Here is a 25,329-nt window from a genome sequence, read left to right as displayed (position 1 = left end):
TCAACAGCAGCTGGGGTGAATATTTTGGAACAAATTTGTCTGGAAAATTTTGCCTCTCTTTTATTTGCTATTCAGACCTATATTCTGTATGGTGGATTGATTTAAATCATCAAGTTAAATCATGATCTAACACCAGCAAGCAGGTAACCTTGATTTAAATCTTGTTTTGCATTTTTCACTTGTTAGTTATTTTTCTATGGAAAGATTCATTCTCATTAATTGGCAACCATTAAAACATGTTGATTTACAAGTCAATATAACCTTTACATTAAATTTGGTATTTTGCTGATGTTCTACACCTATAAACATTTATTCAATCATATAGCTTAAAATACATTAATTTGCCTTCTTAATTTTTACAATATTTTATTGTTTGGAAAATAGTGAAAGCTTTTTTAAAAATCATTATTTATGTCAAGCTACATTTGGATTGAAATTGGAATTCAATTAAAAGGTACATGAGCAGCATTTTAAAATTAGTTTTAGTTAACTAATAATAATATCTTAGAAACTGGATACATATGAAAAAAGTAAACTGATTCATTAAGCAAAGGAAGTATTACTTATAATAAGTGAATTTAATGGATTTTTTCATCAACATTTCCTTCAAGACTTTAGAACTAATAGATCTTATTCTCTCACATCTCATTTTTATTCACAGATTGGAAAACAAGCTTTTCTGTTTTTTAAACTCCCAATTATTTTCTGAACTTTAAAAGAACTAGTTACTGAACTAACTAATTGAATAAACTGAAATGAAGGAAATATTCTCTGCAGATGCAGACGAGGTTATTGTTGTCAAAAGCTGGTTTATCATTTCAATAAAGTCTGGTTCCAGCTGCTTAGCCAGTGACTTCCACCAATACAAGGGTTTGACTTTCCTTAAAACTTCAGCAGCAAATGTATACTGCTTAAATATTAGTATTTTTATTTAATTTAAATGATAAATATATTTATCATAAACAGATAGTTAAGGGTTAATGCCTCTTCTACCTGTAAAAGGGTTAAGAAACTCAGTAAACCTGGCTGATACCTGACCAGAGGACCAATAAGGGGACAAGATACTTTCAAATCTTGGTGGAGGGAAGTCTTTGTTTGTGCTCTTTGTTTTGGGGGTTGTTTGCTCTTGAGACTAAGAGGGAACAGACGTCAGTCCAGGCTCTCCAAATCTTTCTGAATCAGTTTCTCATGTTTCAAAATTGTAAGTAACAGCCAGGCAAGGCGGAGTAGTTTTATTTTTGTTTTCTCAACTTGTAAATGTCTCTTTTTGCTGAGAGGATTTTACCTCTGCTTGCTTTAACTTTGAACCTAAGGCTAGAACGGGTTCCTCTGGGCTTTATGAATCTGATTACCCTGTAAAGTATTTTCCATCCTGATTTAACAGAGATGATTTTTTTACTTTTCTTTAATTAAAATCTTTCTTTTTAAGAACCTGATTGATTTTTTCCTTGTTTTAAGATCCAAGGGGATTGGATCTGGACTCACCAGGGACTGGTGGGGGGAAAGGAGGGGGGATGGTTAATTTCTCCTTGTTTTAAGATCCAAGGGGGTTGGATCTGTGTTCACCAGGGAATTGGTGAAGCCTCTCAAGGCTGCCCAGGGAGGGGAAGGTTTTGAGGGTGGGACAAGAAGTGATCCAGACACTGAAATTTCTGGATAGTGGCAGAGTTACCAGATCTAAGCTAGTAATTAAGCTTAGAAGTGTCCATGCAGGTCCCCACAATTGTACCCTAAAGTTCAGAGTGGGGAAGGAACCTTGACAATATTATAGAAAGTTCAGGCCTTAGCATACCTTGTCATAATTTCAAATGTCACTTCAAATAGACTTCTAAAAATATATTTAATTTAAATTAAGAATCTGATTTTTTAAAATTAATTTTTAATCCACCCTAATGTGCTGAATAATTTCGGAATGTAACTTTTGGCCTGTAACTCCTTTGTGAGACGTTTGTTGCAAGCACTTGATATTCAGATTGTAACAGGTCACTTGGCATGTTTTTATGGCCTAAGCAGATTAATATAACTTTTATAAAATTCAGATTCAATGGCATATACGCTTATAAATTTGCAATTTATTTTCCATTAATATTTTGCAATATTTATTTAAAATTAGATGTTTGATCAAGTGTTTCTTCTAGAAACTCATTTGCTCAAGTATTCTTGGAAAGCAAAAGGGATAGACAAGGGCCAAGAAATTTCTTCAATAAATATTTGCAGATTTTTTTATATGATGTATTCACCTAGCTCTAGAGCCTCAGAGGATGATTTCAGAATACACGAACATTTCAAAGCCTTAAAAATTTAACAATTACATTACCACAAGTGTAAAGCCTATATCAACGATACTCAGACCTCAGGGGTTCAGCAGCCAAATTAGCGATCAACATTACCCAGAAGAGCCACAGTAGTGTGAATTCATAGTTTCATTTACTATAGTACTAAATATTCATATTTAAACAGCATGAAGGGAAACATCTATATATATAAAAATCTCACAGTAAAATGATTGATGAAGTATTATTTTATCAACTACCATTGGTTAGTAACATTGTAAAAGCATCCTGATTGGTTAATAATAAAATCACAGTGTTTTAATATCTTGTGCTGCAAAGAACTGCAGAAGACACATTAAAGAGCCACTTACTCAGACTGAGGCTCAAGAGTTGCATCACTGCCCTATATTAAAGTAAAGGCTCAAATAATTATAAAACAAGTATTTAATTCCTTTACATTTTTAAGAATTAATGCAGCAAAACAAATACATATTAACCCTCAAATATCAACTAAACATTTACATTTTAAAATCAGTTCTCTACAGACATATTATCTTTCTGATTATGTAAAACAATGGGGATTCATCCTCTGGGATTTTAACAAAATCATGTCAATCCTCACACTGGAAACTCCACTGATTCTTGGACTAAAGCTAGCAATATTGCAATGAGCAATGGAAGACGACCCACTCTATATCAGCAGTACGAACAAAAATCTGGCTTTATATAGACCCCCGTAAGGCCAGTCCCAAATTTTTCAAGGAGAGAAAATTAACTCTTAAAATAAAAATTGAAGGTTGCCTTTCTACCTTTCCCAAGCTGCCCTATGTGCTAAATCTACAACATATGTATGTCTCAGAGCACCAGAGAAAGGGAAGATTAGATTTAAGCGTATACTTGATCCTCCCCCCAAGCTTGGTGATAAGAAAAAACAAAAAAAATTTTTTTACAAAAGTAGTTAGTTTCATCAGTAAATAAACATAGTCTGTCTAATAAGATGAAGTTCCTTGATTTCAGTCTTTAATAAAAAAAAATTCATTTACTTTATGTAAGTAAGACTCAAGTTCTAATTTGCTCAAAAGCATTGATCTGAAAGAGTACCCATGCTAAACAAGGAATCTAAGAGTGTTCTGCAGCCTGGACTAAATGACCACTATGCTTTTCTGGTTCTATATTCAAACAAGTTTGTCAAAACCACCTAAAGTTGCTAAAGAACAATTCAAAACCAGGAACTATAATGTAAAACTATACATACACATTCATGTTTGTCACCTTCTCAGATCTACACATGCTCTAGAAAACAGCAATCTATGATTATTATGCAGCCCAGAATTAACAAACGTGTAAAAAAAGGGCAGGCCTGCCCATAGCACCGCCTGTCGTTCAAGAGTGAATCTGCAACACTGTGTCAGTTTACCCTTCTCTCTTTCCCACTTGATAACTTCACACCATTCAAACATTTAAGATGAAATTCCCATGCTGGGGCTGTACTTCATTAAGTCCAAATGAAGTCTCTTGAATAGAGGCTTCAAATAAAGTTTCTCTGGCCTCCAGTCTCTGTCCCCAGGTTCAGGGGGAGGCATAATTCTCCTTCTTAGGGCCTGTACTTCTAGGCTCAAAGCAGCTCCTCTGGCAGCTTCCCCAGCTACTTCCTTCAGGAACCCTTTCAGCAGCAGTTCTTTCCCCTACCTCCCTGGGCTGAACATGTAGCTATCATACTCTATGCACCTCTGCCAGTGGTATGCAATGTAGATGTAGCCTTAGTAATCTTTAGGTGCTTCCAGATAAACTACATTCTTCTTACACATTATGTAAGATCCAAAGAATTTCAGATTCAGGTTGAAAAAGAGACCAAGTGTGACTGTTTTTCGTGAGTTCTCCTATGAGTCCAAACTTACAGAATCAAGGCATATTTATATAATTAAAAAAAGATTTCCTACCAAAACAGTAAGTCTTGTTTTCCAACAGTTGTGCCTCCAGAAACCCACAGTGCATGGCTATAGAGCTATAGTTGGTATGCATTTACACAGTCTTTGAGCTTCAAGTTTCACAGGCAACTGTATAAAGGGAAAGAAATGATTTGGGCCCCTCCATGAGCAGAATTTGAAGATAATTATATGACAACACCTAGCACATGTGCCATAAATGCATATCAGTCTTGCCAAGCTTTATGAATAACAAAGCAATTATTATCTAGGGTCCCCCTAATACACTCTATTTTCATGCCTTGATATCAGGTTGACTATATTCATGATCAAAAACAAGTGTTCAGCTATATAAAACCACACAACATTGTCTAATTTCTTACCCATTATACTATATCAGACCATTCATTGAAAAGGCTGAAAGTGTATAAGGGTGCAACTATTTGACAGAAGACTTTGGCTAGACTTAACTTCCTTTGCCTCAAGTGCTCCAACGTTATCCACAAACATTGTGATGCTCTCCTAAAGACCTTTCATCCTGAGACATATAGTACACTTATTTCCTTGCTCCATTTGGCATCAGAGCTATTCAGTGTTCCTTTGCATGACTCAAGTTGCTCATGAAAGAAGCTATTTCTCCATTAAGAATTAGCTACAATGGTATATTGGAATATTGTCAAAAATGAAATTTTGTAGACCAATTCTATTTGTAATCAGGATATGGCAGTGAGTTAAAGGCTTTGTCATCAAGCCTTTTCTTCACTGAACTAACATATTGCTTTCTACAACCAGACAATCACTACTAATGATGCAGGGATCTTGATTTGTTCTTTCTGCAGCTGTTTTAAGATCCTATTTGTCTCACTCCATTCAGCATTGATTTTGCATCATTATAGCAGTTTTGAATATTTCTAGTGCATATATCCTCTTGTTTTGGGGAAAATGATCATCTGACCCAGAATGCTTTTTGTTTTATGTTTAGACTCTGACTGCAAGATTATTAAGATAACACATTCAAATTCAAGATTTTCAGAAGTTTTGTGTTGAATAGATCACAGAATATATAGGTGAACTATTGGTTAGCTAGTCAATTTATTGCTAGAGAGAGTAACAAATGGTAAAGATAGCAATAAAATAAGACATTACAATTAGTTATGTATGCAAATATTGGGTAGAGACATACAGAGACTGCAGTCTCCTTTTCTTAAACCTCTCAGAATGAAAATACATCTCATAGGCAACAGCATCCAAAGTCTCTTGAATTTTCAGCAGCAGTGCATCCCCGTATCAATTTTTGCAATTCTAATGGTAAAGTAGCTTTATAAAAAAAGTAAAATGTATTTATCTATGCAGCTGCTGCTGAATAGGATTTCTTCATACAGGCATTTTACTCTAATCCTATCCTGATTGCCTATATTTGTTTCAGCAAAAGCCATCTTACTTTCCCAAACATGGGGCCAGGTTTTCAAAGAAAGAAGGCTAACTAGTCCCCAAAGTTTGTATATGCACCTGCTGCACCTTCAGACTAGTACCTGTGCACTGGGATTCCAGTGCACTACGTGGAAATTAATAGATGTTAAATTACCAAATATGTATGAACACGGATTGTAGACACTTGCCTGTGAAGACAGTATGGCATCTCAGAATTCAGAAGTTAAAGCAAATTTCGCTCAGCCAAAAAAACAAATGTCAACAGTCAGTTTGCTTTCTGTCCTAAGAAACCCAAATGTCTAGGGTTAACTGCCTCAAAAACTTAACTATGGATGAGTAAATTCACTCTATACATTAAATACAAATCAACAACATAACATTTATATTACTCTATAAATGCTGCAGTAGGGGTTCAGAAGTTATTGGTATGGTTCAGAAGAAGACTCATAGGAGACTTCTGCAGGTGCTTATAACTTCCAAAATTAAGTACTGCAGTGGAACCTCAAATATACGAACACCAGAATTACAGACTGATCCGTCAACCAGACTTTGTGAAACCAGAAGTAACCAATCAGGCAGCAGGCCGGTGGGGGGTGGGGAGGCAAATACTGTACTGTGCCTGTACTGCATCTTACAGGTAGGCACATCTGGACAGCCTGTCCCCAATCCACCCCCACCCCTGGTGTGTGGCAGCCACTTACAGCCATGGTCAGCTCAAAGCAGTGGAGCCAGCACAGCAGGAGCAGCAGTGGGGTCTGTGCCACTTTCACCCCTCCCACCCGCCAGGAGAGCGCCATGCTGTTTTTTTTACTTACACACACACACACACACACACACACACACACACACACACACACACACACACACAGCTGGGAGGGAAAGATGCTGTTTTTTACCCCCCTAGCAGGGCAGGAGGTGGGTAGCGCAGTTTTTTCTCTCTCAAACATACACACACAGCCGGGAGGGGGACAAGCTCAAACCCATGCCAGTGAGGAGTAGGGAGCTCAGCTGCTGCTGAAACCTGGCCTGTAGTATCAGCTTCTAAGTCTGGAGCCCGAACTGTGCTATGTTCAGTTACGAACATTTCAGAGTCATGGACAACCTCCATTCCTGAGGTATCTGTAACTCTGAGGTTCCACTGTAATAGGAGTGAAATTTCTCAAGTTCATTCTCAAACTCAAGGTCTGAGTTAGAAAGTTTAGTAAGTCCATGTGTACATGACAGACTTAAGTTAAGTTTTGTTGACTATTGTAAGTTGCTTTAACAACACTGATGGACAACATCCACGCAAATGCTCCTTGTGTCAGCTGAGTGCGTTCACAGTTGTTGCTCTTGCATTGGAAGAGAAAGAATTGCATTGTGGGTAGTTATCCCACTGTGCAACTCTACACCCTCTGTCACACTCAGCCACTGGGAGCTCTGGGGATGGATGATTGTGCATCATGGGGATCTGCTTGCCATCCCATGATGCAGTTCTTTTTGTCCCATCATTCTCTGGGCTACCTACTTTGTTTTGTGCCATTTTTCCAACAGCCCTTTAAACTCTATGCTTGCCATCGCTGCCTGACAGCCTGGTTCCTGAGCTGCTGACCATTCTGGTAACGAGCATTATGAATACAACACAGATGGTCCTGAAGTATTTCATGAGCTGCAAAACAGTGATACCTGCCCTGCTCTCTGCCATGGAAACCAATAATTCAAGATTGCTTCTGGCATTCATGGATTAGCTTGCTATGGTGGACCATCGGTACTGGGCTTTGGAGAACTTGGATATGGGAAGATAATCTTCAACACATAATTTGCATTCAGACAGCTGAGCAATATGGTAAGTAGCAAAATTAAATAGAAAATAAGCTCTAGATTGGATTTTTTCAAACCTAGTCTGCCTATCTTCCACAATGCACTGCTTTCCTCTCTATTTGTGATAAAAGATGAGCTCTGTTAACTGATCCGTAAACAGATGACAATGAAAATTATGTCCAGAAACAGAAAAAACTTACAAAAATGTGATCTTTTGTGGAGAAAAGTAATTTAAAATAATGTCTACTACAATGAATGAGGTAGTTAATATCACTACTGAATACTTGATTTGACTAGCTTACTCCAGGTTTAAAAAGAAACATGGAAAATGAGAAAGAACAATTCGGCTGTTGAACAAAGACCGACTGAACTGACTTTTTAAAAAGGATCAGATGTGATTAACAAACAAAGGTTACAGAAGCATCTGCTGGTAAAAAGTTAATGAACCTAGTGATTTTAACAGGATTTCACTACATTTGTCGTGTATCATAACCTTAAAAACAACATAAGTATGTGGAAAGATGATATCAGGTTCCCTCAAGTGCCAGTACTACAAAAGTTCTGAAACTACCTACACTGATGTAAAAATAAGTCTTCAAGAAACGCAAATCATGGTTTCAAAAAGATCAAGACCAAGACCCAGTCCTCAGCTTCCACATTTAGGCTACAGAGAAGAACTGACTGATGTCAGTTTTCTAGCACAGGGGTAATAAACTTTTTTCTGTACTCTGTTAAATTTAGGATAGTAAACTAAAATAAATATATGCATGCACAGTGTATTTTCCAGGATACTAGGTCTTCTAAATGCCTCATGCAAAATATGAGTGAAAAAAATTAGCTAGCAGATATCCTTTAGCAGGAGAAGCGTGGTTAACAGTTTATAATAAACTGTTCCTAATCGTTTCTTCATTTTAGTTTTCTTGAGTTTTAATCTAGATTTGTGTTTGGTTTTGTAAGCAGTTCTGGTAATATTTACACCTAATATGCTAGTGCTGAAGCAGAATTAAGCATTATTTCATATCACTTTAGCCCCCCAAAACCAAATAAGAAAAGGACTACTTAATTATTTCTATCTTGCTCAAAAACATATTAGATGTTTGACAAAACAGAAAATGCAGGGGGATCTCAAGAAGAATTTACAATTTAAAGTAGCCTATCTCCATGGAACTACTTGCCATGCATGAAGTTAAGCTTGATCCTGGATGTATCCAGGATCACAGCCTAAATTTTTTGGAAGATTGTCTTAATACAGTCTGAAATATGTATTAAAACCAAAATTTTGTACTGTGCAGCTTTGTATATGTAACAATGGCTCTTCTACTAAACTAAAAGTCAATTTTTTTGACTTTTTGATGTTCAAATACTTTTCCGGCTTGGAAAACAATTCAAATTACCCTTGCAATGGGCTTAGTCCTAAATAAAGGTAAGAGCATTTAATATTTTTTAAAGACATTTTGATTAGAAATAATGAAGTTACATGAACAGTAAAGTTAAAGAAAATACAGCTCATGCATAGGGATGTCCATTTAGTTCAAAATCCCAATCCTTTAAACCAAGATGTGGAGCTCCAAATACACCCATTTAAATAAAACAACAAATCTGCGTTTATGTTCTTCCAACTATATACACACACATGAGAAGCTGAATAAATGCACTTTTTAAAATTTTAACTGAAGTTTGGCTCATAGTGCTCCTCTGAAGGCAATGACTGGGTCTACTCTATATGGATCTTTATGCTGCACTCATCACCTTAATATCTGATTGCCTCCTAGTAGTTCATAAAGCAAAGTGACTACATATCTGTTAAGTTGTTTGTTCTTTCATCCTGTACCCACTGGGAGAAGCACGTGCAGTGGAGTGTCTTGTTTTGGTAAGCTTTTTTTATTTGTTAAATACACAGACCTGTTGCTACATGTTTATAAAAGAGAAGGAAAGGTAAAAGAAATGTGCCTTGCTCTTAGAGCAGTGGTTCTCAAACTTGTGTATTGGTGACCCCTTTCAAATAGCAAGCCTCTGAGTGCAACCCCTCTTACAAATTAAAAAAACACCTTTTATATATTTAACACTATTATAAATGCTAGATGCAAAGCAGGGTTTGGAGTACAGGCTGACAGCTTGCAACTTCCTGAAGGGTGGTGAGGTTTGCAGTGGTACTTAGTTCCTGTGGAAGTGTATTCCACAGTCTCAAACCACCCTGGAGAAGGTTCTGTGTTTAACACAACAAATGTTACTTTTATTTTCAAAGTTCCATGGTGCCAGAGGAGCAAAGATGTTAACCACAGTGTTATAACTTTTGTTGAAAAATAAGCATCAAGGCTGAAATTCTGATGCACGAGTTCTGTATCTTTTTCAAACTAAATTATATTCCACTCTTCTAACTTCCCAGCATGAAAGAAAAGAATGAAAATTCTAAAGGATCACTTCACATAACTCAGCAATAATTCAAATATAGCTTGCAAAAGAAACAGATACCTCACTATGTCTAATGTTCAGCGGTGCATTTATGGTTTTGTTTCTAGTAAATGGGAAATAATCCTTAATGAACATAAAAATCTTTTCAATATAACGAGGCATATTGCATTACACCAAATCAAATTACATAACAAGCCTCAGTAATCTTGAACACCAGTTTGTGTCCTAGTAAACCAAGTACCATAATATTTTCCTCTTCTTGTTTCGGTAGTCAGCGCTCTTAAAAATAGTTCAAGTTACTTGTTAAGTAAATATTTGAATACTGCAGTACCTGCATGCACAATAGGTACTTTCAAGTGTATAGAGGCTGTACTAAACAAACAGTAAAACAGAACTGCATTGTGTATATACCGAGACTATTCAGTAATCAGAGGCTTTCCCTTTCTTAAAGTTTAAAGCATATTATGAATAAAAAAAATTAGTGATGAAAAGTTATAGTTAAAGATGTCACGCAAAACACAATTATAGGAAGTCTCCCCAAGGAAGAAACATGAGAAGCTGCGCGCAGGATTATCATCATGTGAGAAAAGGAGACTCAAACTAAGTTAGCAAAAATAAGTATAATAAACCAGTGGTTCCCTACAATGATGCCAATGCTTGCAATTTTGTCTTGAGTCTCACAATATCTGGTGTTCTTAAAGCCCCAGCTCATAAGATCATGAAACTACTCAGTTTTCACGTTAAAAAAGAAGTTTCCAGCTGTCATGGTTGTGAAGAGAATTTGGAGGGGAAAAAAAAAAGTTAACCTGAAAGAAACATGCAGAGAAAATCAATGTTGATTTTTACAAAAAAAATCATTTTGGACATTTGCGGTCAGCAATGATGTTCCTGTTCTATACTCTTATACTATTATTTCCTTGGATACATAAATGCAGATAGCTATTAATCCTCATCTAGTGTTGAGAAAAAAAAAATCAATAAAACAATAACAGAGTTATGGGGGAAGTTTGTCTTCCAAACACATTCAGAAACCAATAACAAACATTTAATGTTTTAGGACAAAATATTATTTAAAATCCAGAGTCATAAGAAAAGTTACATTAACTGTGTTGTGGGCACTTCTGTCCCTCCAAGTGCACCGAAAAACTAAAAACCATCATTTAATACTTTAGGTGAAAAAACTAAGTAGCAAACTGAAAATTAGCAGGAGTTTCATTCAGCGTAAGCCTATAATCAAATTTCACACACCAGTATTAATGCAGAATGGTCAATGTGTACAAATAAACTGTATGTGCCACACTGTGTGCCGCTCTTCTGGTCAGCTGGCCTTGGGCAAGTGTGGTAGCATCTACTGCCTAGTTTGCTATGTGCTCCCACGGTGGCTTGATGATAGCCTAGGGATGAGAGTGCTGCTTTGACGGACTTGGTGAGATGATGAGTATCAAATATTTTTCTCTTTATACATATACCTAGGAGCTGTTCTCCTAGATTGACAGGGAACAAGCGCCTTCTTTGTCTTGGTTCGAGTATGGTGCCAAGCAGGATTGTTGCTGACTCAAACAATGAAAGACCCATTGCCACTTATTTATTTTGCGCCTGCATTCTTTCTAGATGGCCCATAATATCAACACCTCTTTTAGTGTCATTATAGTTGCGGTGGTTTTTTTTGTCTCCTTCTACAACCTTGTCATGATGTGTCATTGTTACATTATTACCAACTTGCCTTCTTTGGAACATAGGAAAGTAGGGTGAGTGGCCCAGAAAACCCAAACACTGCTTACAATTTCTCTCTGCTGTAATGTGGATGCATCTCACCGGGTATATCTGGCTTGTTTGATCAGATTGTTCCAAAACGATTAAATTTTCATTGAGATGATCTTTAGCAAGCTGAATAGTGGGGAAGAATGTTTCTTCCAGTCTTATATCAGGGCTGAGAATGAGCTCCTCATTGTCTGAAGATGAACTTCATGAACAATCAACAGAAACATGGTCTTTCTTCACAGAGCAACTCTCAACATGATCTGGCACAAAGCCACTTAATACATTGTCATCAAAAATGACACACTTTCAGACTCACAAAACATTTTTAAAACCTCAGAAGCGAATATCATGCCTGTTCATTCACCGACTTGATTTGCACAACAAAGAAAAACCCTTCAAGAGTCTCCTGAGTCTGCAGTGTTTGGAGCACAATACCTAGGCAGAACCCCTCCTCAAAAGTGTTAAGCAAAGAGCCAGCATCAGTCCACTTTGTGTTGAGGATACCTAACAAGCCCAGATTTGAAGGGCCCAACCTCCCTGGAGTACCTTCTACCTTACGGTGACTTTGTGCAGCAACCACTGTCACTGCAAAATATTATCAATTATCATATACTAACTATTACAATGCAAGATACTCTCACTAAAAGTAAACGTGTACACAGAACTTCTTAAAATACTGGATAACAGCGCAATTTGTTCAGGATATATTTGTACCCAGTGTTTCTCCAGAATTTTCATCATCAGCACAAAAAGTTAAGACTAGTATTTGCATTGTTTCAAATACATTACTTAAAATTTCACCTAGGAATGGTCCTGAGTCACCCTTAAGGATATGAAGCATTGCAGAGATGTGGGCAGTGGTATTTATTTACAACTATATTGTTGTAATTTCTTTGAAAATCTGTGTTTTCTTCAAACTCATTCCCAATACGTACTTAGCACCTAGAGAATTTCTAAACATAAATGCAAATTTTAAAATGTAAAATAAATTTCTACTGAGTTCAAGCTTGTTCAGTCAGATAATAAAGAGTTCAAAGGCAATGAGTAATGCTGTAATCATCTCAGTATTTCATTAGATGAAATGATTAAAATGTACCAGTATTATAAGTAGGGTTGTTTCAGATACTATCTCCCTGAGAAAGATTAGTGTTATCTTTGTTCTGGGTTATGTTCATATTTTCTGGATTTATAAAATCCTTATACAGTTAGCCTTTTATGAAGTGCTGTTAGGGATAAAACACATCTTTAGGACCATGTACTTATATAATAAATCATAATGACTTAACAGCTTCACTATAGCCAATGTAGATGTATTCCATTATAAATTCCTAGTTTGAGGGTTTAATATATTGGTAGTTTGAAAATTGATTATGCAGAAACTTGGCACAAAGGTTTCCAGCCTAGAGAGGCTCTCTTTAACATACTTTAAATCTGTTAAGCTGTTTACAATAATAAAGCTGTCAAAAACAGTTTAGCTGACTTCACTGTTTTGGCTACATGTGCTGTGAAAGGAAGTACTGAATATTCTAGGACAGGCCAGCACAACTTGTAAAGCAGCGAGGGCCATATTACTCGAAAGAAAACAGCTGAGGACCGAACCCTTCCCCCCTAGCGCCGCCAAAACATCCCCCCTAAACAACACACACCCCACGGAAACAAACCCTCCTTCCCCAACACCGCTCTGCTAAAACAGCAGTGGGCCAAAAAGGAAGGTTTGGGGTGTGGGAGGGGCTCAGGACGAGAGTAGGAGTGTGGAGGATGAGGGCTCTGGCTGGGACTGGGAATTGGAGGTTTGGGGTGTAGGAGGGGCTCAGGGCTGGGACAGAGGTTTGGGGTGTGGGGGTGAGGACTCTGGCTGGGACTGGAGATAGGTGTTTGGGGTGTTGGAAAGGCTCAGGGCTAGGGTAGAGGGTGCGGTGGGGGGGTGAAAGGTCTGGCTGGGGGTGTGGGCTCTGGGGTGAGGCAGGGCTAGGGATGAGTTTGGGGTGCAGGCAAGCTGCTCTGGGACAGGGGCCAGAGAGGACTCCCCCCAGCCCTTTCTCTGCCAGCAGCAGCAAGCTCTGGGGCAGGAGCCCCCCTTTCCTGCCCCCATCCCCAGCAGCACACTCACTCCCACCACTGTCACTGCATGCGCTCCTAGGGCTCCTCTCAGGTTCAGGAATATCCCTCACCTCCCCCATGATGGGTGCCAGTGGGAGCAGATGTTCCTCCTCCCCTGCTGTTGCCCCTGACGGTAGCCTCACTGGGGGTGAGTGATGGGGCTGCCTCATTGCCCAGCATGGGGTAGGAGCGGTGACTGTGGGTGAGGGGAGGCCCCTGTGCTGGTGGAGGGTCCCATAGGACAATGAAAGGGTCTGAGGAGGAAGGGCAGGCTCAGAGTCAGTCTGCCCTGGCAGTCGAGATAGGGGGCACATGGAGCTACAGAAGAAAGACAGAGACTCTCTGGGGCCAGGAAGGTAGGAGGGGATCAAGTCGGGGCTGGGGGACACTTGGGGGAGATCACCTGGGTTATAAATATCTCTGTGCCAGCGGCTTTTTTTTTTCCCTCCGCCGCTTTCTGCACCCGTCATCTGTTGCGGGGGGGGGGGGGGGGGGAAGGGGCGAACCCAGCAGTCCCAATCCATTGCTTGCCCATGGGCCGCACAGTGAGCCCCCGCGGGCCACATGTTGTGAAGGCCTGATCTAACTCTTTAAGGAACATGTGTGAAAGGCTATTTTTCAGAAGTGTATAATTTGGTCTGCTATTGGTGGATTTTCATAGGAATAGCAGAGTCCAGTCCCTTCTTGAAATTTCAAGCTCCTACTCGAAAGCATAAGAGGTACCAAAGCTTTTCGGAGAAAAGGTAGACACTTTTTTTTTCCTTTTCTTTTCTTTCTTTCTTTTTTTTTTTTTTTAGAAGCATGGGTAAAACATATCCCTCTCGCCTCATTCTCAGAAATAGCTAAACTATTCTGGCTGGAGTTTTCAAAAAAAAAAAAAAGTTATGAATAACTGAAAACAGGAAGTATAGAATGGAAGCATCAGGCAACCTTAATAATAGATAGTGTTTCTAACACTGCCTAATCTACTATAGCTAGTATATAGAAGATGTAAATTCCTCTACCACCACCAAGCACATTAGCTACCTCCCCTCTGTATATGATTTTGAGTGTTGCCAAGAACTAATCCTGCCATTAACTATTCTAGGCTAGCCTCTGCACTGATATGCACAAACAACAGAGAGAAGCCAAAAAATTAAACCATATACTGTATGTAGATTTTAATATACCTTCCTAAAAAATAATCACCTTACAAATTAGCTGTCACTAATAAAACATTCATTGCATAAGATTTATAGAATACGTTTAACAAAAATGGTCATTGCTGCAATATAATGCACACTCACCATACTAACAATGTATTTAATTCTTCCAGTTTCAGTATCACACAAAGACCTGGTCCAACAGTGTCTCAGAACTGCAAACGAAGGTTTGACTGTGAGCTAGAGCACAAAACTTAGTGCCTAAGACTCAGAATGTGATTGTTTAAATTGACTTGTGGACTCTCTTTCCTTTCCCTTCACACTCAGATTATTAATTGAAATAGACCATCACACTTTCATTTCTTATTTTTTTCCCAAAAGTGTATTTCATGCGTTTATGAAAGTTACTTTATGAACAGAATACAGGTATCTACAAAGAGGATCCAGCAATTACAATACTCATTTGATATGCAGGGAACCAAGGCAAAACTAACTGTGAATGAGGGAATGCGTTTGAACAGGTATAAGTGTACTAGACAATGTATCCATTATGGTCCCTAACGCTAAATTATATGTTTAAACTCATACAACACACTATATACAATTTGTAAAGCTAAAACAAGTTATGTATAATATGTGCATTTATAAAACACTAAAATTTAAGTTGATTATAAGATTCTCTATTCAGAAATGGAGGAATTATGCGGAAGATAATGTAAATGAGAGTTTCACATGTAATTTCCCATGCATCAGTGGCAGAACACACTCCAATATAGAGATTATAAAATGGAATGGATAAAGAGATGTTAATGGAATCCTTGTGCACCAAGTAACATATAAATCTGGTACCCTAAGCGATGAAAATAAGCATTTATAATTAAAGCAGCAATGTTTCAAGTATCAAGATAAGGGAAAGCCCACAACAGAGGCAATTAACTACACAAGATTTTACACAGTACTTTACAACACGCTTGTACCATCATATTCACAAATCACAGATCTTATTAGTCTATATTAAAAATTAATGTGGGTAAAGGGGTTCTAATGTCATGAGAAGTGTGATTACATTAAAGTTTCCCTTTTTTAAAAATGCAAAAAAAAATATTAGTTTTGTCAAAGATGGTGACAATGAAGGTGGTAGTAAGGAGAATGAACATTTCAGCTATCTGCAGAAAACAAACTAGAGCAGGGGTCAGCAACCTTTCAGAAGTGGTGTGCCAAGTCTTTATTTATTCACTCTAATTAAAGGTTTTGCATGCCAGTAATACCTTTTAATATGTTTTTAGAAGGTCTCTTTCTATATGTCTATAATATATAATTAAATTACTGTTGTATGTAGAGTAAATAAGGTTTTTTAAATGTTTAAGAAGCTTCATTTAAAATGAAATTAAAATGCAGAGCCCCCCGAACCAGTGGCCAGGACCCAGGCAGTGACAGTGCCACTGAAAATCAGCTCACATGCAACCTTTGGCACCCGTGCCATAGGTTGCCTACCCCTGAACTAGAAACACTGTTTCTCTTCAACTTTCCATTACAGTGGGCACCTTTAGCCAAGTATTCACTGTCACAAGCAGCACCTACAGTACCACTGGAGAATAAGAAATGTGGTTTTAACAGTGGCCACTAAATTTATCTAGAGTTAGCTGTAGTTGCAACATTTTTTTTTTAAAGAGGAAGGATGGACTAAAGAACGAAATAAAAGACGAAAGGTATGCTGGCTGGGAGACATCTTTTCTAGAAGCTTTTACTACCCTTATTCAATTTGGCAGTCATTTTCAAAGAAACAGAGCCATTTAATTTACAGAAATCAGCGCCTTATATTCAAAAACCTATCAAGTTGTGTAAAACACTTCTTTGAATGAACAACACTTTCTGGAATGTCTTTAAAAAAGACCAAACAAACCCAGCAGTGTATTTAAACTTGCTATGAATAATATAATAGTTATAAATAAAATTAAAAGTAAACTACATGTAACGAATTACTTTAAAAAGATCAACTAATACTAATAAGCCATCCATTAAATTAAATACACTGTAGTCTATTACATTCCTTTTATCATGTAATTTTTCTTTCCTGTCTGACAGCTCAAAAATCTATTGTTTATTATTATTGAATGCAATCGACCTGTTTCTTAAAAGCAACATTAGTATCTTTATAGCAATTAAATAAAACATTACAATATTTGTGACTCACCTGCAGTGAAGTCTCTGTTCAAATCTATAAATGCATGAGAGTGCGGTATGTACATTTTACTCTTAGTGTCCAATGCAGGATGCCATGATAAACTCCTGAGAGAAAGAAAACAAAGCTTTTCTTATGTGTTTACAATTTAGGACTTATCAATCTTGATACTCCTCTTTAAAACACTGTGAAACACACAGTTCTCGCTTTTTGTAGCAAAATTTCACTATTATTCAGTTTTACTATAGGTTTCATAATATACTGAGAAATTCTTGACAATATTTACATAAAATGCTGTCAATACAATGGTTTACCCTTGGGTACTTTTAACCTTGTTGCTTGTAATACCTGGCTATTTAAACTAACTTGATTCAAACTAAACAAAATTACAAACACCCAAAGGAAATGGAGCATAGTTTCAAAAGTCTTACCATATTTAAAAAAAAAAATTAAGAAAAAAAAATAAAAACTTGTTTTGCTTTCATAACTTGTTTTAATCACATTATTTTGTGAAGTCTTTACCTTGGTGGCATTTCTAAAGATCAACAAAACCAGAAATAAACCTCCTGTCAAAAGCAGTTTGTGCCTTTTATGTTTAAGCAAATTTGTTTTGCTAAAGACTGAGTTTCCACAGTATAAGTAATATAAACAATACACCAGACATGTTCTACAGTATCTGTGTACTGAAATATTAAAAATATTCTGAGGCTGGTAAGAGTACCCTGCCTGAGAACCCATAACAAGAAATGGAATGGAGTTCACTGCATCACTACCAGGAAGCTTTCAGTATAACTGAAGAGCCACTGATTTCAAAATAAGCAGATTTGAAAATTACACCATTCATTTATTTTAAACATTCTCATATTGAATTATGACCATCATACAATCACACTAATGCAACATTTCATAAAAGAGAGAGAGTCATAAATAGTATTTTACAACTATGAATGATGAAAATACAGCAAATAAGGAGATCTGTGTTTTGGTCCAAGTTCAGTCTGATTTCCTTGGTGATCTTGGTCAGGTCACCTCCATGTTCTGCAGTTTCATTTGTAAAATAGGGATAATACTTAACTAGCTACCTGCCAGCAGCGTTGAGAGGTTTAAATAACTTAACTTTATCAACTGTCTTAAGAGTCTCATGTGAAATGGGGCTGTGAAAGTTTAATTATGCCTCCAAACATTACCAGAATATGGTGCTCTTATTTGAAATCTATTCCATGTGCCATTGAAAAAATATCTATTTTTTCATAATAAAATAGAAAGCCTCTCACCTAGTCTATCACAGTTAGACAAAAAAGCCAAAGTGTAATGTAATTAAGAAGCTGTATTTAATTGGTAGTTTAATTGACAGTCATAGACAGAATAGTGAATAATATCCAAGTTGTATAACATTTTTCATTATGAATCATTTTATAATTGCTTATAACTGACATTCTTTAACCTCAGATTTTTAATTTTAAAATTTTAGCAAAATTTTAGAGAACTGTTTGAGAACAAGGCTAGTGGAAAATAAGTAATATAAGTTGAAGAAAACCACTACTTGCACAGCAGCACTTGTTAGTAGCTTGCACACTTCATTTATTGAACCCTCCAACTGCACTGTGCATCCGCCCTTGCTCTGCAGTGGCCACACAATGGTACACAAGCAAAACTGATCCTCCTTCCCTGATCCTCAGTGAAAGGTGCACCATGAGTTGAAAGTCTTCTCTTCTACCAACTGGTTATAATAATTCTGTACACTACACAAGACACACTCCTTATTGAGCAAGTCCCCACATCACTGCCCTCTGAGGAAAGCAAGTATTAGGTCTCTCCTAACTCTACCCCATTTTACAGGCGAAATATAAGTTGCACAAGGTTACTTCTTGCAGAAGCTGTGAAGATAACCTGGTTCTCCAATGGGGAACTCAAGTCTCATTCACCTAGCCATACTAGACAATCTGCCACATCCAGATGCTTGGTTATGCAGTCTGTAAAATGGGGCCACCTCCGCACAGTTAATCCACTGGTGAAGTTACATAATGCCTACTACTGCTGCCAAATAATAGAGTTAATGTTAACAACAGAGAAATGAACAAGCTTAATTCTGTTACTTCCTAATTTTGAGTGCCTGACTTGGCAACTTTAACATTCTTTTAATGGATTTTTGTAGGGTTATGTTACAGTGGATTAAGAGGTTTCAGGAACAAGCGTTACTTTACTTGACTGGCTTTCAACTAATTTTAATCACATTTTAAGTTTAATAATTAGAACTATTATTCAAATAGACTCAGGCAATATTATTCCCCTCCTTTGTTCCATTTTCATCCCTTTCTCTCTCAATGCCTACGTTTACCCTTGCAATCCTTTTGAAGAGGATGATTTGAGATCCTACATTAAAAAAAAAAAACAAAAAAAACAAAAACAAAAAACAAAACAACACAACACAGGGATGACCTTGGCCCAACATATCTGCTTGGAATAAAGGACTACTTGTTAAGTTGTTCCAGAATTCTGAAACACGGTATTTTAAGTTATAGAAAAATGAATGGGCAGGAGCTACTCTAGTTACCTAAGTAATGTGTTATGAAAATAAGTAAAGAAACACTCAGGCTGCAACACAGCGCATAAACTAAAATTAATGAGAATTAATAGGAAAGCATAAAATAATCCGTCACAACAGTCCAGTCTGAAATTCAAGCTGTGCAGATAGGCGTTCATAAATTACCCAATGTATGAACCATAAATCATATCAAGTCAAAACAAGGTACAGTATCAGAATATTTCTCAGACAATGGAAAAATATCTCCTTCATTTGATACAATAGCTCAAAGGGGAAGAACCACAACAACTTTGAAATCTTACAAGTTACAAACAGATTGTAATACAGTTACTATTAGTCAGAAGGGGTCTGCTTGTACTCGGTAGGGTCAGTCAGAAGTGGGCAATAATGGCTCTCTTTGGTAAGGTCCGTCTGTTGTGAAATTATTTGCACACTAGGATCTGTACAACAAAAAGAGACCTTAAACCCGGCACCCCAGGCAGCCACCTGCCCCTAAATTCAGCCCTTCCTAGAACAGCCATTTGGAGTTCTTTATTAGCTATTTTCAGGACACAATACAAATCTCAGGTATTTGGCAGGCTTGATGTTGCCTGTTTTGTGGCCACCTCTTTGTTTACTATTCCTTACTTTTAGTATGAAATTAGCATTGATTCCTTTCATCCATCATGGGATGACTTTCTCAAGAACAACTGAATTAGCCCTTGTCCTATACCGTTGGTTCAGATTAGCAGCATATTTGAATAGTTACGTCTTCAGGTTGATTTTACAGTTTTATATTGTTTTGCCCATATCAACAAAAGAAGCACTCAACACCAAATCCCACAGCATTGAGTGTCAGGGGAACTAATGCTCAAGCACCAATACAGAGAAACATGAAACCAGGGAACAGGAATCCAATGTAGCCTGCCCCAGATACCAGAGATATCTTCCAAAGAAACCACAGCAACTAACACAGTACCGAGTAACAGTACCAAGCCAGGCATTGCCTTATGACTTGGTTCCTACTTGTCTCCTTGGTGCAGTGGAGGGAGAAGTGTGCTCTGAATGGAGTCCCCTCATCTCAAGGAGCTTGCTGCATGGACTCAACATCAAAGTTGGTGCACTCAATAAAACCAATCTCTTCTGTCTCATGCTGCTATACTTTTGGGAAAGTGAGCACAAAAGTTTACGGCAACCCTCAGGATCAAAGCCTGCTACCTGAGCATAAGACTAAATTTGGGCAAAGAGCCCATCTGACTTCCAGTGACTACTCTGCACACAGACGCTGGAACATCACCTGGCAACCTCACCAGGGCCCCAGCTGTGAAAATAAGAGGGTATTTTGTTGGTATTTTCCAGCCCCCAAACTTTATCAATTTCTACCAGATGTTGGGTAAAGTTAATCATAAGGGAGTTCAAGAAGCTACACACATTTCACTGAGTCAAAACATTGAATTTGAAATGTATTATATATTTTATAAACAATTAAGATTTTGACAACTGACAATGTGTTAAACAAAAATAAACTTTAAGAAAAGTGTGTTTGTCTATATAAAGGTCATTTAATAGTTTTCTATAGCATCCACATCCAGGGAATGGTCACTGTTACCTGTATAAGATAATGCTGCGTGATGCCACATTGGGCCTGTAAACTGCACCACAGGCACCGACTTTCCAATGTACTGGGGGGTTCTCAATCCCCAGCTCTGCTCTACGCCCCACCCCCACTTCACTCCTTTCCCTCAAAGCCCCACCTACCTTTTCCCACCCCCATCCTGCCTCTTCCTACCCTGTTTCGCCCCCTCCCTTGAGTGTGCCACATCCTCGCTCCTCCCTCCTAAAGCCTACAAACGCCACAAAACAGCTGATCGCAATGGGTGGGAGGGCAGGTGGTGTTGATAGGGGTTGCTCAGCTGATTGGCTGGAGAGAAGGGTGTTGCAGAAGTCTACTGGTTCATGCACATCTAAAGGGAGAGCGCATAAACCCTTTCCACTTCCCAGAATGTAATCCTGTGTCTGGCAGTAACAGCCTTCCCAGTTCTTCCCTTCAAATTAGAGTAGAAGCATGTTTCTGGACCTTGCTGACCACATTTTTGGGGCTGAGAAGAACTTTTTCTCCTGACTATCAGATTGGCCTGAGAGATGTGGATTTTTTAAGCTTCCTGTCAGCAAGCCAGAGATCTGGCAGGTAGCTGAGGTAGTCAGATGGTCATGTTTTTGCAGCTCAACGTATGTCCAGTGCATATGTTATTTACTTCATGGATGAACTGGAATTGAAATAAGGATTAGGGGAGGACATTTTCTGAAGATGGTGGCAGAAGAAGAGACAAGGGCTCCTAATGGTTGGTACAGCAAGGAGCCAGCCATTCCCACCCACAGCATATCCTCAACCTTCGTCTGAGGAGGAGGGTGGTGGAATCACAACAGTGTTGCTGGAACCAGGTTAAAGGTCTAGAGACTACAGGAATGGTAGTAGTCCTGACTAAGGGCTAGTCTTCATTGGCAATGCTAAAGTGCAGCCGCGGCAGTGCTTTAATGTGGCTTGCGTAATCACAGCAGAGTGCTGGGAGAGAGCTCTCCCAGGACTCTAAAAAACCCACCTCCATGAGAGGCATGGCTCCCAACGCTGATGCAGTTAACAATGGTGCTTTACAGCACTGAAACTGTGTTTTTTCACATCCCTTAGTGAGAAAATTGCAGCGCTGTAAATTGTGTAGAAAAGCCCTCAGATGGTGCAGGTTACAGGAGGAAGGTATGCACCAGAGTCATTGCTTGATAATTTCCCGGATGTTAAGTTAGTGAAGTTGCAGCCTAGCTAGGTCACATTCATCGTATGTCTTGTTCTTTTTTCTCTTCAGTGAATAAATATTACACTTCTAAATAAGTCTGGACACAATCTAGCAACGAGAACTGAGTTGCAAGAAGCAGCGTACACCTAACTCAGATAATGCAATGACCATATTTGAAGTGAATACTCAACACTGGCAGTTTTAGCTTTTAAAGCTCTTCCTCCAATGCCTTCTTTATTGCTACTTTCCACAGGCATGACTATTTTTTGTTATCTAAACGAGTCTATCTTTGAATGAGAGACACAGAACCACTGTTTCACTCAAGTGGGTTTCTAAATCATTTCAAAGATCCGCCTATCTTCTTCAAACTAGAGAGACTTCATATTTGTAAAGTTATTCTGGTGGTAACAGTTACAATTCAGAGCAAAGATGATCTGCTCTCCTTTGAGCTCAGATCAGTGTAACAAAAAAGGAGAAAAACCAAGCCTTGTATATAGAAGTTTTTGATTAAAACATATTGTTTGTGTCAATCTTCTGAAAACTAAACTTTCTACTCATGGATCATACTTTCAAGTGGAAACTACAAAGAAATTATTTAACAGAACTAGAAAAAACACACACCTGTGATTATATAAATTGTATTTAATATGGAAATGTCTGAAGATTGCATTGTAGATGATCACAGAAAACAGCTGCCTTAATTCACCATGAATAGCTGCTTTTTGCTACATTTCTACTCTTTCATGCTGCAGTTTGTTTAATTAGGTGGGCTTATTTCCAAGCACTTATTAAAATGTCCACATCACCATCCTGGTTCATGTTTTTCAATCAAACAAATATCCAGAAATATTTCCAAGCTTTCAGGTTCCAGCGTGGCAAGCCTTTGAAAGGATGGTGTTTGAACAAGAAGTTATTTTTCATATACAGAAGTCTTAACTATTACATTTGGTAAAAATCCAACTCAATGTTAATCAGATCCTACATGATGGGTGTTAGTAGTGATTCAGTTATTTCAAACATTGCTCTAATTAAGTTTTCCCCAAAACCCAATATAGTTCTGTAATTGTAAGGGTTCAGATCGGCAAATATCAGTATCCAAAGTCTATCTTCCACAGATTTAACTAGAAACTTTGAAACAAAATCACCCTGTTCAATTAAAAAAAATTTAAATTATATTCCAGAGTATTTATTTCTAGAGAACTATACAACAATTAAGAAAATGGAGAACTGTTGAAATCTCCATTACAAGCCTAAACATTGTCCATTAAAAACTAAACATTAGTTTTGTAAGGCAAAAAAATAAAGCTACATTCTCCAAACATTATCAAACATAGATTATAGTCTGACCTATAACATTCAACCTTCTTTTTAACTATTAATATATTTCTTTGTACCAACACAGTGTTATAAATATTTCTTCACAGAATATTAACTGTGCTGTTCTCTTAGAAAGCTGATAAAAATATTCCGATATAATCGGTGCAAGGTTACATTTACTGTCACAAACACCCTTGGGGGGAATTTGCAGGCCTTGTTCCATAAATCAGATTTAAATAAAAGCCATCTTGATAAAATTCAAGCAGCGATTAATCGTCAAAAACATCTCTCTTAGAAGGGCATAAGAACTTCCAATTACACCTTTGAAGGATTTAAAAACAATCAAAATATTGTTTCCAGTCCTATATTGGAATTCTTTGTTTATTGAAAAAGATCTATAAATCTTCAACTAACCCTCTAGTAAAGGGAAATGCTCTTACTGAGAATGATATTAAAATGATGCTACTAGCAACGATTACATTTTAAGTAAATGGGTTACAGATTTTCTGAAACCTCTCACTGTCTCTCTTTGACAACAACATATCAGACTAATATCAAGATTTAAAAAATTATTTAATTAAACACTGCTTAAGGTCCAGGAAGATGAAAGTTAGAAAAACTGATGTACTGTTTCTATGGAAACAGGTATAATCTGATTGACTTTTCTAGTTCTAATGGACTTCTCTTGACATAACAGCTAAAAAAATTCCCCAGGGAAATTCAAAACACTTCACAACAAACCATTTCTATTAAAGTGATGAGCACCAGTGATGATTATAGTGATGATTATACACACAACCCCCCACCCCCAACAGCTGTCAGAGACTAACTACATTTCTAATTTACTATGCAGCAAATGTCATTGTACGTTTTTGTATTCATACAAACTACTAAACAGATAATCAAATATTAACTGGAACTTTGTAGTATTACCTAAATGTCGCAAAAACAGCGCGTTCTGAGACTCAAAACTGCTATTCATTACTTATGATTTAATTGAAGCAGACATTACTAAAAAACAGAGGTGTGAACAGAAGAGGGGGCTGCACTAGTGAAATGATCTAACAGTAATGCACAATTCATCTAAGAGCTTGTGTGTCCTAAACGCCTAAGGAAATTGACAGGAATTGGAAGAACTCAGCACTTGAGAGAATCAGACCTGAAGATGCACATATTAGTACACGGGTGCCTAAAGAAAAGTACTCACATTACTATTAGTGGAGGCAACCAAGTTAGAATTTTTTTGCTTGGGTGTGAAAGAGTGAGATGTGTTCATTTCTACTTTCAGGAAGCAAGTTGCTATCTATGTTCTGATTCTAGAATCTTGTTTCGCAGTTATTTCTTTTCTTCCACTGGTAATGAGTTAGGTAATATATGTAATCTGTGCAGGGTAACAATATAATAGGCAGAGAATACAGCTTGATTTTCTAAACAGGTTAAGACTTGTTCGACAGGTATTCCCCTCAACCTTTATGCAGGCAAAGTGTTAAAATTCCATTTTACTGATTAAAGTAAGTACACCCAAACTAAATAAACTTTATACATAATCATGCAGCATCAATTGCACAGTCAGTCAAATTCTCTTTAGAAAATTAAAACTTTAAATTAAATTGTTGGGTACAAACTAAATATTGCATATTTAAATGTACTTGAATGTTTATACAGATTACTTT

General features: G+C 37.5%; 1 protein-coding gene across 1 annotated transcript in view; it reads right to left on the bottom strand.

Moving 5' to 3' along the window:
- The window catches only part of ITFG1 (integrin alpha FG-GAP repeat containing 1), a 187,414-nt gene that overhangs the window by 148,144 nt on the left and 13,941 nt on the right, over window positions 1-25,329 (bottom strand). Inside the window, exon 6 of the mRNA XM_030581828.1 lies at window positions 17,039-17,133. Within this exon, the coding sequence (XP_030437688.1) occupies window positions 17,039-17,133 (95 nt within the window). The remainder of the gene's footprint in view (window positions 1-17,038; window positions 17,134-25,329) is intronic.

Source organism: Gopherus evgoodei, chromosome 12, assembly GCF_007399415.2.
Source record: "Gopherus evgoodei ecotype Sinaloan lineage chromosome 12, rGopEvg1_v1.p, whole genome shotgun sequence".
NCBI classification, from domain to species: Eukaryota; Metazoa; Chordata; order Testudines; family Testudinidae; genus Gopherus; species Gopherus evgoodei.
Note: the sequence above shows the minus strand (reverse complement) of the source record. Positions and strands in the feature narration are given on the sequence as shown.